We start from the raw sequence: 18,596 nt of genomic DNA, 5'->3' as shown, positions 1-18,596 counted from the left end.
TGGTAGAGTTGCTGCTGTGACCATATGTCAGACTATGGACAACTCATGGGTTCTGACCCACCTGTGGCAGACCATTGGTCTAATGGCAACTAGCAGGAATACTGCAAAGAAGCTAAATTGTAATTGAGGCACACATTTACTGAACTACCATCGGCCTAAAGTTTTCAAAACGTCCACATTTTTAATACCACTTCTCATCTCATTCTCTCAGTTCTATGAATTAATGTACGGTATGAAATTCGTTCCCACCATACGTCGCTATGCTATCACTTTATAATTATTTCACTGGGATACTGCTTTACTAAACACTTTAGACCAAGAAGAACTATTAGGGGATCCTAGTGGTGTGGTAGAAATACCTGTTGCTTTGATGGATGACTATATATTTATGCTAAGCCAGGAAGCTATGCAATTAAAGCACTTCCTATAAGCACACATTACTTCCTATGAAATAAAATTTTGCTCAGTAACAATAAGCTAAGCTAATGAAACATCCAGCAAATTATTTGAAAATGTCCCCTTTCGTTGTTGTCTACAAAGCATGACATTAGTTATTTATTTAAGGGATATATACTACACTTTCTGAGAGTGTCCACATAGTACCTTCTCATACAGTATTTTAAAATGCAAACACATTCCAAAAAAAACCTTTTAAAAATCAGCAGCATAAATAATGTTAAAATCACCAGCATAAAACTTTAACTCAGCCTTAACCTAGTTAACTCATTCGTGTCCCCCTCTATCAAAAACCTTGTTATATAAAATGTGTGAGATGAGGGTCTGCCTAATCACTACAGAAGTGCATTCCATAATCTCAGGCTGCAAGTGATCCTTTAAATATGGTTTGGTTGGCTCCAAAGCATTCCGGGCTTTGAAGGTACTTTAACGTGGGTCCAAAAATGCACTGGCAACCCAATCAAGGTAGCATGTGCTGACCACCTGCCCCCTGCCGATAACCAGATGGGTGTGTTCTACATCAGCTGAAGTTTCTGAAACAGATTCAAAAGCAGCCCTATGTGAAACACATTACAGTAGCCCCTGCACTGCTAATTCTTCATCTGTGGGTTCGAAGCTCTGTTTCATGAAGTCCACACACAGGACACCCCTTACTACACAAAACAGCTCTGTTGGACGCAGGGCTGGCTCGTTGTAGACCCCCGGTGGCGCAGGGCACCATGCCCACCTGCCCACCGCGCTGGGAAACGGGGCGGGAGGGCGCCGGAGAGATCGCGCTGTGCCTGCCCGCCTGCCCGCCGCGCAGCAGCGCCGCGCCCACCCACCCACCGTGCCGGGAAATGGGGCGGAAGGGCGCCGGAGAGATCCGGCGCACCATGGCGACAGGGGCGCTTAAGACGGCGCTGGTTGGACGACACTGAGGTGGACGATATATCACAATGGTGATGGAGAAATATGATTTGTTCACTATTATCACCATCACAGGCCAAGACATCAAGTGAGTTCTTACCTGTATTAGGTCATTTTGGCTACAATTCTTCTGACACCCTGTGCTTTAGCTGTGGAGCCTATCACTTAATTACTCTAAGCTCCAGCGAGTATATAGAAGCTGATGGGACTCTGCAAATGGCCTCTGGTTCAATTAGCCAGCAAGGATGGAGCATCAAAACCATCCCAGACCCCTGGGAAGCTTACAGGTCAAACCTGATCAAGTAATGACATTATCACCTATTCCAGACAGAAGGCAAGATCCAATGTGAGTTCGGCAACATACCCTGGCTGAGATATAATCTAAGACAGGTCCATGATTGTCATGGAGGCCATGAATTCCTGAACTACACCAGACAAAGTCACCTTGGCTTATATGTTGAAATCACCCAGAACCATCCGCCTCATGATCCTCTGCCCTGTACCGCACATTTTCCATGTGTTGGCTCCTTTCTTTCCTTCCCAGGCATGTAAGGCGGTAGAGAAGGAGAAAAATAGCCAATTCATTGATACACCCCTAAAGGGACTGCCCCCTTTTTCTCATAGTTGAAATATACACATCTAATACAAGTTGAAATGGAAGACCCAATGTCTGCATTTGGATGGGACACTAAACTATGATTTAGCATTAAGTGCACAAGCCTTGAGCTTGCACACTCCTCCAGCTCCCTCTCTTCTGGGGTGGCCACAACGAATACAGAAGTTTCCATTTCCATCTAACCAGAGTTACTTATTATGTCAGAACAGCTCCATGTGCATATCCAGGTTCTTCTCCATGGGTACTGTGGTGTATCTAATTTCCCATTCTGACTGCAGTTTCCAACATAACACTGGAAGCCACTGAAAAAGATCTTCCAACTTTCCAGGAATAGTATTTAACTCTTGTTTGAATTTTAAACAACTGTAAGCTGCCTTTGGGGAGTGGAAAAGTGAGGTACACATAATAAATAAAATAAAATAAAATAAAGCTAAAATGAGGTTCGGGAATGAGAAGGATGATCTAGAATATATGCAGAAATGCACACAATGACATCACAGGGAGACTTCTAAAACACTCCTTTAGAGGAGTGTGGTTAGTTAGTTCATTGGTTGGTAGGGGTTGCTTCCTAGATGACTTCTGTGAAGAGGTGCATCTCTCACTCTGAGAACTGCTGTGTTGAGCAAAGCTTGATTTTAAAATAGTTGGAGCCAGCTGATTAGTTCCATTTCAGCAACCAAAAATCCTCTACACATCCTGAGGTGCAGTTCACTGTCTAATAAAACAAATAACACCTGATCACAGCTTGCCTTCCTTTCCATTTCCTGCAGTCAACAGGTCAGTTCAACCTCATTACCGGTGCTTAAGATTATTATGATGTGAAACCCCCCAGCCCCAGCCACCACAATGACGGCAACAGATGGCTCAGGGGCCCTCTCTGAATTGCCAACAATATCCTTTTCAGCTGCAACTTCAAATTCTGGTTTGTTCGTTTATTTATTTATTTACATTTAACTCCCACTAGGCACATATGGGGGGAAAGTCCAGAGAAGCTCCATCAGAACTCACCCACTTCTATTTGCCCTTCTCATGTCCCCCCCTCCCACTCAGAGATCTCAGCTGTGACTTGTGCAGCAATTCTCTGCAAAACCAATTCATCTCCTGTCATCTGGGACCTTCTTGGCCCTATAAACTAGCTAACTCATTTCCAACCCACTCACACCTTGTGGGTTCAAAAGTTTGACTCAGACAAATGCTTCTGTATAACATTGTTTAAATGTATTCTCAAGGATGGAATGCAGATATGAGTGCACAGGACAGGGGAAAAAAAATCAAGCTTGATTTATTATTGCCCAAACCAAAATATATTTTGAGTGTTTTGCAGTACCTCTAATTCTACAAAGTTAAAGACCATATATCCCATTGGCTCCAACTGCTTTTTTCAGTGTGATTTGCAGCATTGTTTTTTTCAACTATGTTTATTTGCGCCTTCACCTTTACCACTTAATCATCTTTTTTATTTTATTTTTCCAGTTTTTACAATGTGCATGCTTGCTGTGAATCCACATCATTTCCCTCTGAGCATTTTCCATTCGCCTCCCACACCCTGATCTATCTCTGCCTATGCACCACACCTTCAATTTCCCAAGCAAAAGGACCAAAATAAAAACCAAAAACAACAACAACAACCCCACAACCACCTAATGACTAAATTACTGGCCAACTGTGCAAGGGAATGACAAGCTACGATTTGATCCTGGAAGCCACTGCTTAATTAAACCCTATGTGCTCATTGAGAAAGACGGAATAAGCATTTCATTTTTGCAGAGAATCCTGGGAACCACCACAATTTTCCCACCCCTACCCCCCAATAGGAAACAAACCAATCACATGGAACTTGCTTGGTGCTCTATAATAAACAAGGAGGCCTAGAAATATCCCAGGTAGCTCTAGGCATTCTGGGAGATCTCTTGGAAAATCCTTCCTTCGGAGCCCAAGCCGGGCCCAATTTTTTTCGGCAGAAGGACAGCACCTGACCACCTAAGACACACACACAGACACACCCCGCCAGGCCTGCATCGTTGCTTTGAAATGCATCCTAGCAAGCGGCAAATAGTGCAAAAATAAAAATATAAGGGCGGAGGAGGAGAGCCCGCGGTCTTGCCAGAAGCCTGTTGCAAACCCGTTTGAATCATGGCAGAGCTTTGCAGTCTCATGGTTCAAGGCCCTTCAAGCAAAGCTGTCATATTCGGCTCTCGGGAGGTAACGGGCACCCAGGTTTGGCGGGGGGAGAGATTCCTCCTGCCCAAACACTGCCCAGATTCCCCCCCACATCAAACCACCACCATCACCTCCTTCCGCCACGGTCGGCGGCCGAAGCGAGGAGGCGATGAATGAATTGCGCGCAGGGGCGGGCGGCGGATGTTGACGATGGTCCTCGCGTTTCTGTCGCCAGGAGGAAAACGACCCCGCACCTGTGCCCTTATATATATACATACATATAAATGCAACCCCCACCCACCCGCCACCCCGCCTCTCGTCCTCCGGGCCGCAGACCCTTTGCCGAAGCCGAGAAAGCCGCGCGCCAAGAGGTATCTTCCCTTCCCACCCCGCCGCCGCCGCCTTAGTCGTGGCCGCTCCGCCTCGTGCTCGACAGCGGCTCCCCCAGCAGCGCGCGTCGGGATGCCATCGTCGCGCCCCCGGAATCCGCGGGTGCGGGAGGTGCGGGATCCTCCGGGGTTTTTTTTGGTTTTTGTTTTACCTGGCCTTGGAAGCGAGGATGCTGCCGGCCTCTGCGGCTGGGCTCTGCGCGGGATGCAGCAGCGAGCAGCGGGCAACGGAGGAGGCAGGGATGCTGCTGAGGGCGCCGCTGCTGCCACCACTCGGCAGTCTCCACCTTCGCCGCCACAGCCTCGGCCTCCTCCTCCTGCCTGGATCTATTCGTGTCACACACACACACACACACACACACACACACACACACACACACACACACACACACTCCTAAGCAGACAGGCTCCCTCTCTCCCCCCCTCCCTCCTTTTCACACACACGCACAAAGAGCAGGAAATGGCTCCAGCTTGCGCGCTTCCTGAGCTCTTGTGCTCACCCCCACCCCCGCCCCCTGGCGCGAGAAAAAAAACCTCCCCCCCCCGCAACCTCCTCCGTCCTGCACGCTTCTCCCCCCGCCGCCTCCGCAACGTGTCCCCCTGTCAGGCAGTAAATGCACCTGTTAACGACAGGGACTGGCTCCATAGAAGGAGTTTCGTGTGTTGTGAAACTCCGTTCCCACCCCCCCCCCTGCAAAGCCCGTACTCCTTGAAACTGCTGGAGGAAGGGGCTTTGCTGCTGGAGCAAATTCTGTAGGCATATTACTCAGGGAAGGAGGGGAGAAGAACAGAAATCGAGTGTATGAGCAGCAATTGCGTTTCTGCTTGCTTGCTGTGAGAAAGAGAGAGCCTGCCTGCCTGTTGGCCTTGGCGGTTCTCTCTCATCTTAAGGGCTGAACAGAGGAGCAAGAGGCTCCAAAAAGAGTGGGGAGAGGCAAGCTGTTGAAGCCTCGCCTGTGCAGCATTCAGTCAGTCCTAGGTTGTCAGGTGTCTGCTTCTGATTTCCACCCTTTCTTTCCCTAAAAAAAAGGGGGGGATAAATCACACACCCATAAGTGTGTGAAAATGAAAAGGCAGCCCAATAAAAACAAGTGAAAATGAATCATTCAAGTGAAAATGAAAAAAGCAGTCAAATAAAAACGTTCCAGAAATCTTCACAAGACCAGGTACAGAAGCTAATGGCAAGAAAGAAGGTAGGGTAGGAGAGGGAAAATTGAGGCATGAAAGGGCAAAAGGGAGAAATTAAACCTCAAGAGGAATTTCACAGGGCTTAAGAAGAATATAATTTTATGGAATTCAAATTGTAATACAATAAAATGCAATATATAAGAAACAAAAGAAGCAATTTGGGAACAATTTAGGAAAAAACTGTTTCCAACCCTGATCGGATCTGACTGTAAATCACAACCAAGTTCAATTGGGCTTTTTTGTTTTGTTTTAAACCCAACATGTTTTGTTTAGGTTTTAGTGGCTTTGTTTAATGTACTTTTAATGTATTGAGATTAATGGATATAATTTAGTCACAGCTATTAATTCATTGAGTCTACACTGAATATGGCTAATCTTGGATTTTTCTGATGTTTTATTATTATTTTGTTTGGGAATGATTAACAAAATGTTTGAGACAAGGTGCTTATATATTTACTAATCCAAAATGTGTAACAGTAAGACTTTTATGCAAAACTATGTAGAATATCAGATTATTACAATTCCTTTACACCGAGGACAAGCAAGTCCTGAGTTGTACATTGAGGGTACAACTCTGAAATGCAAGAGCAAGATATAGTTCCACCTCTTTGAGGGCAATGCCATTGTTGCATCCATAAGCTAGGTTTAAGGTGCCATTTAGCTTCTAACTTTCATATCTCTGTTTTTAACACTGTCAAAGATAACTCTGCAACAAAGTCTCTCTTCCATAGAATACAGCCTGGGCCTTGATTTTGTTGCAATGGTCTTATGCAACATGTGGTCCTAAATGTGTATGAACAGCCCTGCACCAGAAATACATTCAGTCAGTTACATAGAGCCTGGATGAGATGTGTCTGGACTATGGACATTAACACAAGGAACACATGTAGGCTGCGTATACAATGGCATTCTTGCCTGATCGGGACATTTGTTTTAAACTTCTTGTTTTGGGGCGAACCACCAATATCCAATAGAACTCTCCTTTATATATAAGATTTGTTAAATGTGAACCTGTGCATTGAAACTTTTTGTAATGATAGTATTTACATGGAAGACAACAGGACATATTACTCTCCAACAGTTTGTAATAGTTTTCTCATCTCATCTACATATTCCATATTTCCGTAATTATTTATTTCCCGGCATTTTTCTAAAAGAATCTCTAGTTTTACAATCTGAAAATGGTCAAAGAGGCTCACAAAATTTATGCAATGAAAACAAAATACAAAAACATAATCACAGCAATAACAATGTACAAAAACTCTTAAATAGCTATACTATTCTAATACAATACAATCAGTTCAAAGTCATCCTCAAATGAAGAGCAGTCCAGCAGGGTATTTTATCATTGTACAGTGTAATTGACCATTGGAAATGGGTAAGCACAAACAGGGCCAGTTCAAGAAATTTTGGCAACTAAGGTGGAAGTTCAATATAACGTACATATTGCATCATATATGTATATTTCTCTCATGTAAAATAAAGTAACAATTTGCTGTCATTAATAGCATTCAACACTTGCCACCTGACTCAAAAATAGTTGATAGTGAAAGAATATATTATACAATATTTGTATATTAGCTAACCCTGCTGAGGATCTGGAAGTATATATCCCCCACCCTTTCTTTCAACACATTATGTAAAAAGTAAAAAATTAACAAGTAGCAGAATCCTATATTTTATACTCCAGTCCAGAGCTTCAAAGCAAGCAGTCCATTCTTAACTTTCCCAGTGTACAAGATGCAGTAACAAGTCCCACTTGTCCCTGCTGTGTCCTATGTTAATCCATGCAATTTATTTTGTAAGAAGATTGTGTTTTGAATTTTCTGTCAAAACATTTGTTTATGAATAGCTTAATATTCTCGTTCAGCTTCAAGCAGGCTTGGAGGACAAGAGTCATACTTCAGTTCGCCTTGAAATGACTCATTTTTCAATTAAAAAACAAAGTGTCAACTCCATAAAGCAATGACAGTTCATCATCCTCAATATCAGTATCACCATGTGAAACAAAAGATAGACTCCAGGATCCTCACTGAATCCTCACTGAACAGATAATTAGACACAACCCTGAAAGCATCTTGCACTATCCGTTTTCTCAGTTTGTGTAGGGCTTTTAAATAGCCAGGATTCCTGTCGCTGTTTCTGTACCAGGTCAGCTACTTCAAGATGAATACATCTGAACAATGCATGCTAAACGTGGTCATGCTTTTCATATCTTTTTTCTTTTTTAATGAAGAAGCAGCTTCCTTTCATCTTTAGTTAAAGATCAGATTCAGATATTTCATTGAGCTGGTAGAGCAGGGTAGAGAAGGGTGGTCTGTCCTCTTGCTTCTGTAGGGACAACATAGAAGACAACATTGAAGACCATATTGTGAAGGCCAGAGCAACTAGAAAAGCAATTAATTAATTTCACAGGATTTCTATACTGCCCGATTGTAATAAAAACTCAATGTGGTTTACAAAAAGAATAAAATTACCATGGGAAATATAGTTAAAAACAACTATTTAAAACATTCAAACAAAAAATTAAAATCAACGATAAGCTAAAAAAACATGCCAGCATTCTTACTGAAAACCTTCTAAGAAGGAATAATAACAATAACTAGATTACCAATGCCAGGACGTTTGCATTTTCATCAGCAATATACCTCCCCCCCCCCAGTGTATAAGATGCCCGCTATTTTGGGGGACTCAAAATTAAGAAAATGCACTCCCAATTTTTAAACATTATTTTAATGTAAAAAAGGCTAGTCTTATAAACGGAAAAGTACGGTAATTATCATAAGGTGTAACATACTTGTCAGATTAAAATTAATGATAGGTGATAATGTAGGGCCACAATCAGAAGAAATCTTTTTCACATATTTACCAGCTTATGGGGCCCTCTCCCATATTCTGCACCTAGCCTTTTGCTTCCAGGTAAGAGGAAGCTTTGTCTGGTACCAGAATAAAAAGGGCTCACTGCACAGAAACGGGTCTGGGCTGGCTTGTCACATATGAGCTGCCGTCTATTGTTTTCACCATCATGTAATGCTTACTAAACAACACTGCACTGCTATATTTTTTATATATGCTGAAAGCCGCCCAGAGTGACTGGGGCAACCCAATCAGAGGGGTGGGATACAAATAAATTATTATTAACATCTGCAGCAGGATAACCCCACCCTAACATGATAGATTTTCCATAATTTTTGACCAATTAACATTCTAAGCCTGCATATTATTTTTCTTAGAACGTTTAAATGTGTTTGCAGGACTATTTCTGCTCTCCTTAAGTAAAGATCAGTGCTGTTTCGGATCCCCCTTTATGAGGTGGCATTCTGATCCCTCTTCTCATATATGAAGTAATCTGCACCTGTTCTAGCACTGACCTCACTCCAGCAATGTCTCATGAGCGTGTAAATGGTATTGGCAGCCAGTCTGGGCTTATACAAACGTAAACCAGCACTGATTTCTTCCACCACTTCAGCGTTGGTCCGGTTCTCATAAGGCATTTTGCCTTCGCTGAATATCTCCCACATCAATACTCCTGAAAGAAAATAGGCAACATATAATTTTGGAAGAGAGCACATCCACATTAATGTCATGGCCTGCCTTTCTCCCACAGACATCTGTGTCTGGGAGGCTACCTGGTTTACTGAGGAGCTCTGGGCGATCGTTGTCTAGAGCACATGTAGCACAAGGCTTGGCATGAATCTGACTGAAAAGAGGTACAAGTGCACAGCCATTCCTACCACATGGCAGTGGTGGCAGAGAATCCTAGAGTTAGAAGGGGCCCTGTGGATGATCTAGTCCAGCCCCATGCAATTCCAGCGTTGGACTGGAACTAGGGTTCAAAACCCCACTGGCTCATGAAGCTCACTGGGTGACCATGGACCAGTGACTGCCTTTTGGGCTAACTTAGCTCACATGGTTATTGTGGGGATTAAATGAGGAAGGGGAGAATCATATACGCCACCTTGAGCTCCTTGGAAGACAAGGCGGGATATAAATGCAACAACTAAAAGAAAATAAACCCTCAGATCACTGGATGAAACAATGTTTTTTTTAAAACAGTAACAGTTTTTAGAATGTTTTAAATGAATCTTTTAAAGGTGTTTTTAACAGTTTTGGAATATATATATATTTAAAGACTGGCTGTCTTTGCTGTCCTGGGCTCCTTCGGAAGGAAGGGTGAAAAGAATTTCAGATAAATAAATATATAAATGAGGCAGCTTCCTATGTTGAGACTAAATGAGGCTTACAACAGAAATAGTCTCACTAGTTTTCAGATTGTCAGTATGTTATGTGTTTGCCTCTGCGGCTCTGCCTATATGTGGGAGCTAGGATTGATTTGCTGCCTTTCTATCTCATATTTTCTTCAAGGATATTGAGGTGGCTTGCATGATTCTCTCCCTCCTTGTTTAATCCCCACAACAACAACCCTGATAGGAATACTAGACTGAGAGGCAGTGACTGGCCAATGTCACCCAGTGAGCTTCATGGCTGAATGGGGATTTGAACCCTGACCTCGCAGATCCAATTGGAGAACAGCCTTTACCAAAGGTGTCATGGGCTTTGAAGATGCTTTAACTCAGGAGAAAAGGAAGAAACGTGCTAAGAGGAAGGCACACTTGGTAAATCCACACCAGGATCAACTCCCACCCGGAAACCTATGTCCCCACTGTGGAAGGACGTGGGGATCCAGAATTGGCCTCCACAGTCACTTACGGACTCACTGTTAAGACCGTGTTTATGGAAGACAATCTTACTCAGCTACAAGAAGAAGTCTGGCATTCTAACTACTACACCACACTGGCTCTCCAGACTTTACCACTGATTCTCCACAATGATCTCATGTAAATTATGAAATTTTTCTCTGTTGCAGACAATGTTACTTCTTCACTGGAGTTATGATCTGTCTGCCAACTTGCTTTCAAAAGGGTCAAAATTAATTAATCAAACACAACTGCTGAATCAAAACACGGTTAAATCGAAACTGTGAAACTCACTTTAAACAAGTGTTGCTGTTCTGCATGACTAGAAACAAACCACCCAAAACACTAATTGTGAATTCAAAATAAAGAAGCAAAATGGAAAGGATATTTTCTTAATTGCAGTTGATAACTGTATGCAAAAAGCACAGAGCTACCCTGTCGTCTAGCAGAATTCCATATTCATATCATCTAAGTAATGCTGGTTCTCAAGAAGCATTTTCATGATACAAGCACTTTGAAACATTTATAAATCTAGGGGATGTCCTTCCAGGATCCTTTATTGGTGAATAAGCAAAATAATGAAACTCTTAGTTGAAGTGCTCACTCATAGGTAAAGGCCAGTTGTCATTCCTCAGGGTGTTTTGATCCAGGTCACAGTAGGATGGTTTAATGACCCAGTGGGGAATGTGAAAAGACTGAGGAGTAGCAAAGCGGAAAGGCTCGCAGAAGCATGATGTCATGACTTGACAGAAGAATCCTCTTATGCAAACCATGCTATGCAAATTAATAATCAGTCACAGACCATGCTGGCGCCTGCAATCCCCCCACCCCCAGTCTATAGGAAATGTTAAGCCAAATATGGTTTAAAACATTTTACATTTACATAATAATAATGTAAGCCTTTTTTTTACACAAAAGGGATATGAGGACGAGGCTGGAACTTCTTATCTAGAAAGGATTAACAATGGAAGGTCTTTTCAAGAAGAAGAACTTGAAGCAATTAAGTGAATGGGAATTTTGAGATTAAAGGCTCTTACCAAATGACCATACATCAGATCTGGTACTATACCGACTATAGGAGAAAACCTCTGGTGCTGACCATTTGATGGGGAATTTGGTGCCCATGGAGCTGGTATATTGATCATCAAGGACGTATCTAAAACAGAGCAATGTGTTTAAGGCCACAACCCATTTGAATGATTACACAAACACCATTGTACACAGGGAAAGGCTGTAGCTCCGTGGCAGAATGCATACATTGCAAGTGTGAGATTCCGTTCTCAGGATCTCATACAATATTGTGGGTGAGTATTCTTTTTGCGGGGGGGTGGGGAGTTATTGTTTTAGTTTGAGTTATTTACTTGTGTTTATATCTTGGATTTTATTCTGTGAACCACCCTGAGGTCTTGTGATGGTGGTATATAAATTGAATTAATAATAATAATAAATACTGTGCACTATGCTAACATAACATCCTCCTTATAATACATGATTACTGGTGTGAGAGGATAATATGTCCTGGTCCAGACTGGAAACTAAACCAAATGGTTCACTGGTCTCTGGTTCCATATTATCAGATGCTGCCAACCATTTCAACTGCGCTTTTAACTACAGAACATATCCAGCTAGCAACTAGTGAAATGATGCCTGGAAAACAGCAGGCGATGACAGTGGTTTAACAGTTGAAGGGATTTCTTTTCCAGAGGGTTGAATGTGGTATGATAGAGGCATCTCATTATTTTCTTTGTTCTTAGTTTTTATAGGTTTTCACAATGGCTCAAACTGTTTGATTGGAAATGACAATGGGGCAAAAGAAATCAAGTGTGTAAATCATGAGAAATGGTCCTCCAGCACTTTGAGTTCACATTAAAAATACTGTATAAAAAAAGGATTGTCAAAGGAGGGAACAGCTAGAGGAAGTTTCACCAAGAACAGGACAACTATGAGCTCCAGACTAAATATATATTTTGCCACAACAATGGACATATTTCAAAAGGAGGGGAAAACTTTAGAGGAATTCTACTCATCCAGTATGCATACAAGGTTCAAATTACCGTGACATTCCAAAATCTGACACTTTGACAACTTGGAATTCTCCTACCAAACAATTCCGAGCAGCCTGTGTAGAATGGAGAGAAAGAGAGTATTAATAGGGCTGAACTGAAACTACCCATTATTTCTCAAGAACAATTTTAGCTGTGTTGAAAAGTACATCCAACACCTTTGAGCATTTTTCCACAGAGGTTGTAAAAATGTTTGCATTTTCATTTACATATCCCAGACTTGCTCCTCCTCTTTTAATCAGATTAGTTCGCCTTCACTCAATGACATAATCACATGGTCAAATCTGATTGGCTGGGTTCATGAATATGTTTGATCAATCCATCAAACATTCTCAGCAGACTGTGTTTCCTCACTAATATTTTCATGTAGCAAAATATAATGTGATATCATCCCATTTAGTATGTGGTTTCCAGTTGGCTGGGATCACCTATCTGACTGGCCAGTCTGTGAAAAAACTCGACAAGGACAAGGGCACCAGAGCCTCAGCAGGTAGGGAAACAATAGCATTTGAAAATGGGGGGGGGGTCGCCTAAAAGAGTAAATATTCTGACAATAAAATGATTTTCTAGAAAATAACTATAATAGCCCCACAACCGCTATTTTTGGCTTACACACTGAAATGTAAGAATATATGGAGTAATGGAAGAAAACAGTCCTAATTATTTAAATTATGATTAAATTATGGTTAAGTGGTGATAAAATGGGACCCAGGTGGCGCTGTGGTTAAACCACTGAGCCTAGGGCTTGCTGATCAGAAGGTCGGCGGTTCGAATCCCTGTGACGGGGTGAGCTCCCGTTGCTTGGTCCCAGCTCCTGCCAACCTAGCAGTTCGAAAGCACGTCAAAATGCAAGTAGATAAATAGGAACCGCTACAGCGGGAAGGTAAACGGCGTTTCCGTGTGCTGCTCTGGTTTGCCAGAAGCGGCTTTGTCATGCTGGCCACATGACCTGGAAGCTATACGCCGGCTCCCTCGGCCAATAATGCGAGATGAGCGCGCAACCCCAGAGTCGGTCACGACTGGACCTAATGGTCAGGGGTCCCTTTACCTTTACCTTTTTAAGTGGTGATAATTTCACTTCCTTCTTAATTTAAGAGCTGCTAATTTCTTTACAAGAGGTACAGATGGACATGACCCAGACATACCAAGTCTCTGTGGATGACAGACGCTTGTTCCAGATAAGTCATTCCTTCACACACATCTTGGCACATTCCAAGGAGCTCTTCCTTTGAGAAACTCCCTCGCTGCCTCTTTAGATAATCAGCCAAGCACCCATGCTCCATGAATTCAAAGACTAGGCACATAGGAGCTTGTTGCATGCATACCCCATGGAGCTGGACTAATTTGGGGTGGGAGAGCTTCCTGTTGATATAGGAGGAGAAATCAGTGTAGTCATGTGAAGTCCTTTGCAGAAGCTGATATATGGGCATATTCAACCAGAAATTTAAGAAAAGAGCAAGAAAATCAATGTGAAAGAAGAAAACCAGACCCAGGAATAGTATACACACAAATTGTGGGTCCTGGAAAATTTCATGTTATATTTCTCTCAACATTGTAGGTAAGAATCTCTTGAAAAGTAATATGGATTCTGCACTGCTTGGACATATAAACAAAATGTAATTGACATTTCCCCTATTTTCTGTTCAAGCAACAGCCTTGCTGAATGTAGTTTAGATACTCTTTACATACCCAATGCGTTTAAATACTTCAGAATGTGTATACTAAATGCTCACGCAGTTTCCCCAACAACCTGAGCTTGTTTTGTGTCTTTATTAAAATAAGCACCAGATATTAATACACCACCAGATATTAATAATATTGTCTCCCTGCTTATTTAACTTATATGCAGAATTCATCATGCGAAAGGCTGGACTAGATGAATCCCAAGCCGGAATTAAGATTGCCGGAAGAAATATCAACAACCTCAGATATGCAGATGACACAACCTTGATGGCAGAAAGCGAGGAGGAATTAAAGAACCTTTTAATGAGGGTGAAAGAGGAGAGCGCAAAATATGGTCTGAAGCTCAACATCAAAAAAACCAAGATCATGGCCACTGGTCCCATCACCTCCTGGCAAATAGAAGGAGAAGAAATGGAGGCAGTGAGAGATTTTACTTTCTTGGGCTCCTTGATCACTGCAGATGGTGACAGCAGTCACGAAATTAAAAGACGCCTGCTTCTTGGGAGAAAAGCAATGACAAACCTAGACAGCATCTTAAAAAGCAGAGACATCACCTTGCCGACAAAGGTCCGTATAGTTAAAGCTATGGTTTTCCCAGTAGTGATGTATGGAAGTGAGAGCTGGACCATAAAGAAGGCTGATCGCCGAAGAATTGATGCTTTTGAATTATGGTGCTGGAGGAGACTCTTGAGAGTCCCATGGACTGCAAGAAGATCAAACCTATCCATTCTTAAGGAAATCAGCCCTGAGTGCTCCCTGGAAGGACAGATCGTGAAGCTCAGGCTCCAATACTTTGGCCACCTCATGAGAAGAGAAGAATCCTTGGAAAAGACCCTGATGTTGGGAAAGATTGAGGGCACTAGGAGAAGGGGACGACAGAGGACAAGATGGTTGGACAGTGTTCTCGAAGCTACGAACATGAGTTTGACCAAATTGCGGGAGGCAGTGCAAGACAGGAGTGCCTGGCGTGCTATGGTCCATGGGGTCACGAAGAGTCGGACACGACTAAACGACTAAACAACAACAATTAATACAATAGGGATTTTAATTGAAGGAACTATAAAAAGTGAAAATTATGCATTTCCTTTGAGTGTAGCACCAGTGACTTCAAAGTCAATCTTTCCTTTCCACCTTCATCCTTAGGAGAGATTGTGCAGCATCAAAAGTCCCAGTGGAAACAGCATTTTACCCCCATCTTTATATTGATTCAAATTACTGCTTTTGAAAATCAAAAATATTTTCTCCAAGCTTTAAAATAAATGATGCCAAATTTTTCATGTTTGTCGTCGTGTCTAGAAAAATATTATCTTGAAACAAAAGCAAAAATTCATAGAATCCTAAAAAGAATCACTGAGCCAAGCAAAGACTGCTGTAAAATAGCCTGCTGTATGCTGGCTTTAGATTCCTTATACTTCTTGAACAGCCCAGTGTTAAAAAGGACAACAAAAAGATCCATCATCAACCAGAAACTAAAATTATATCCTTAGCTGGGACTGGGAGTAACTCCCATCAAATATAGGACTGCACTACGTAAGTTAGCCTCCAAGCATCATGACTTCATTAATATTTATTCATGCATATGTCTGCATATAGATAAAAAATGGTTAGCTCATATTGTTCCAGTAAAGACCAATTCCACCAAAGTACAGGGGAGAAAGAGCTCATATATCCCACAACTTTTCAGCCTATATTTGAAGCACAACATTTAATTCTGGTTATAGAGATTGTCCAAAACTGGACATTAGTGAAGGTTGCACTAAGAGATAAAAAGTCATGCTGCCATTCAATTCATATACTGAAAAATGGTGTCTCTGTTTTACAAGACATTGGGTTCACCTGACGTCATTCTAAAGGCTTGACACAATGTAATGGACCTTGAATGGTATTGGACCTTGGCAGGATTGCTTACATCATGACTTGGGCCTCCTCAATGAAGTCTTCTTCTGACATGGCTCCTGTGCGAATGGTTTTTATGGCCACTTTCATCCGGCCCAGCCAGTAACCAAGATGAACCACCCCAAACTGGCCAAGGCCAATCTCCTGGTCAAATGTCAGTTCCTGAGGATTAATCATCCATTTTCCTAGGATAATGCAACAGAAGAACACTTTCAAGTCTGTGCAGTGCTTTTTGAAAGAAAAGGAGTGCAGTAGTACTAGGCCTTTTACAATACCCCCAGCTATGATAATATATTTTAAGGGTTTGAGAAGTTTCATTCAAATTTTAACAATTTAATTCTGATAACAATGGAATGTGGTTAGCTTCCTCTAGTAATTCATCAGTTTTCTATTAGACTGCATCATCATACACATTTTGTTTTAAATACCTCCCCCCATGTGCCCCCATGCACCCCCCAAATCTGCTGGGGGGGGGTATTCGGGAAAACCCAAAACAGAATACAGATGGAGGAAAGGGTAAATTGTTCTATTGGACAAGCAGAAATGTTTTCACTGATGGAACAATCTCCTTAGCATTCCATTGAATTTCACCCTTAGCATTTAAGACACTGTAAGGCGCTGTTGTTTTCACTAAAAAATACATTTCTCCTTGATCCATTCATTGATGTGAGCCTGTTCTCAGTAAAAATGGATGCAACGTTAACTTCTATAGCGTCATAGCACATGTCATTTATACAATTGGAACTATTATGCCAAATGAATATAACTAAAGAATAAAAACACAATCAAGTCAATCCAGTCTCCTTACCATAGCTTAGGCCAGCAGTAACAGGTGCCTTTTCTCTCCAGGAGCAAACAGCATACCTCAAACGAGTAACAAGACCTGCATGATGGGAAATATATATACATGAATTGGAGGGAAAGGTGAAACTGACTGCTGATTGTTGGAAGGGGTGGAAAAGAGATGGGCCATGGAGCCAAGAGTTAATGGAGACTAAGGAGATGGACGACAGCCACATTTCACATAATTTGTTTGAATATGTCTATGACTATGATTCATACAGAAGTTACATCCCAGGGACGTTCTATGAAGCTCTTTCAGTATAAAGTTTGGGACCAGTGTGACAAATATAAGAGACAAGCTTACGATCATTCAGATAATCAGAAACACAGGTAATTTACACAGGGCTGGATAAGTTAGTTGAACTTATTTCCCATTGAAGTTTGTGTGAATTAAGTTATGGGAACTAAGTTCAATTAACAAAGCAATCCGAACTCCCCACGGCTGACACCAAGACTCTGCAGAGTCATGACTGCATCTGCAAACCAACCACTCATGTTTAACAACAGCTGCACTGAAATTTGATTTCCAGAGCAACTTAAAGATATATATCAAAAAATCCTAACATCTTCGGATTATTTCAAAGCTGTTTCTCATGTTCTTGCCTGGACATACCTCCTGCATTGTGCTGGTGATAGGTGATCAGTTCCGGGATACAATCAAAAACATGCTTCTCTGCCAGGTAGTACCTCCTGGGGATGTCGCTTGTCTCCTTGATGTGATAATGTTTTATAACGGGGTTGCTCTCATTGCTTAAATAGACAAAACAAACAAATAAGGTTCCTTTCAAAAAAAAGTATAGAAGCAGCTAAAAAACAAACTAGAATTACCAACCATCAATGAAACTTTGGGCACATACTGTAGATATGAAGTGGAAAACACAGACACAGACACACACAAACAAAAAACAAAAAAACCCACTTATTTGACTCTAGGAGCCTCTACTTTTTAAAAAGGTAGTGAAAAGAAACCCTTCCATTGTTTCTCTTTAAACAATAGTTAGAAAGAGCACCTTTAGAAAGTCACACTTTGGAAAGTCTGGGGACAGATATGTTTGACTGCTTTTTAAATGATTCAATATTATTATTGCCATATGGACAGGGTATAAATAATAAAATTATAATCGTTATTGTTATATTAATTAAATTTATATACTGCCATTCATCTGAAGATCTCAAGGCAGTTCGCAAGAAAATCCCATGATAAAAGCACAAAATAAATAGTTATAACAAAAACAAAACAAAACAAAACAATACCCACCCACCCCAAAAAACCCTCATTTAAAATGCCATAGGATATTAATCAACCAAAGCCCTGGTTGAAGAAGAATGTTTTCACCTGGCACCTAAAGATATATAATGAAGGTGCCAGGCAAACCATCCTGGAGAGAGCATTCCACAAACAGGGAGCCACTGCAGAAAATGCCATTCTCTGGACCTGTTAATTTAGCATGATCAAATTTAAATTTACTGATTTGTAAATATATATATATATATTTAGCCAATCTGTCATGTAAAATAAATGCAGGAATTTACAACCGATACAACACTGTGCATCAGGATTTATGCCGTGACATTTTCAGGGAATGATGTTCCCATTTTTATTACAGTTCAAACAGATGTTTTGGGAGGAAGAGAAGAAAATAGAAAGCTGCCATGCTTGTCAAACCATTTAAATAGCCTCTCAATTTTTAAAATC

General features: G+C 41.6%; 2 protein-coding genes across 3 annotated transcripts in view; both read right to left on the bottom strand.

Moving 5' to 3' along the window:
• The window catches only part of CYFIP2 (cytoplasmic FMR1 interacting protein 2), a 67,151-nt gene extending 62,253 nt beyond the window's left edge, over positions 1-4,898 (bottom strand). Inside the window, exon 1 of the mRNA XM_035105751.3 lies at positions 4,683-4,898. The gene's annotated coding sequence lies outside the window, so the exon portion shown is untranslated. The remainder of the gene's footprint in view (positions 1-4,682) is intronic.
• A 1,932-nt stretch (positions 4,899-6,830) lies between these two features.
• The window catches only part of ITK (IL2 inducible T cell kinase), a 33,184-nt gene continuing 21,418 nt past the window's right edge, over positions 6,831-18,596 (bottom strand). For both annotated transcript variants that reach the window (XM_088662038.1, XM_088662039.1), the window contains exons 10-17: positions 17,514-17,650; positions 16,866-16,940; positions 16,071-16,242; positions 13,624-13,840; positions 12,470-12,534; positions 11,453-11,571; positions 9,090-9,247; positions 6,831-8,049 (exon numbers count right to left, since the gene is read on the bottom strand). In XM_088662038.1, the coding sequence (XP_088518164.1) occupies positions 7,978-8,049; positions 9,090-9,247; positions 11,453-11,571; positions 12,470-12,534; positions 13,624-13,840; positions 16,071-16,242; positions 16,866-16,940; positions 17,514-17,650 (1,015 nt within the window). In that variant the 3' untranslated portion in view covers positions 6,831-7,977. The remainder of the gene's footprint in view (positions 8,050-9,089; positions 9,248-11,452; positions 11,572-12,469; positions 12,535-13,623; positions 13,841-16,070; positions 16,243-16,865; positions 16,941-17,513; positions 17,651-18,596) is intronic.

The sequence above is a fragment of the Zootoca vivipara genome, chromosome 2, assembly GCF_965207765.1.
Source record: "Zootoca vivipara chromosome 2, rZooViv2.hap1.1, whole genome shotgun sequence".
In the NCBI taxonomy this organism is placed as follows: domain Eukaryota; kingdom Metazoa; phylum Chordata; class Lepidosauria; order Squamata; family Lacertidae; genus Zootoca; species Zootoca vivipara.
The sequence above is the reverse complement of the archived record's forward strand: the minus strand, read 5'-3'. Positions and strand labels throughout refer to the sequence as shown.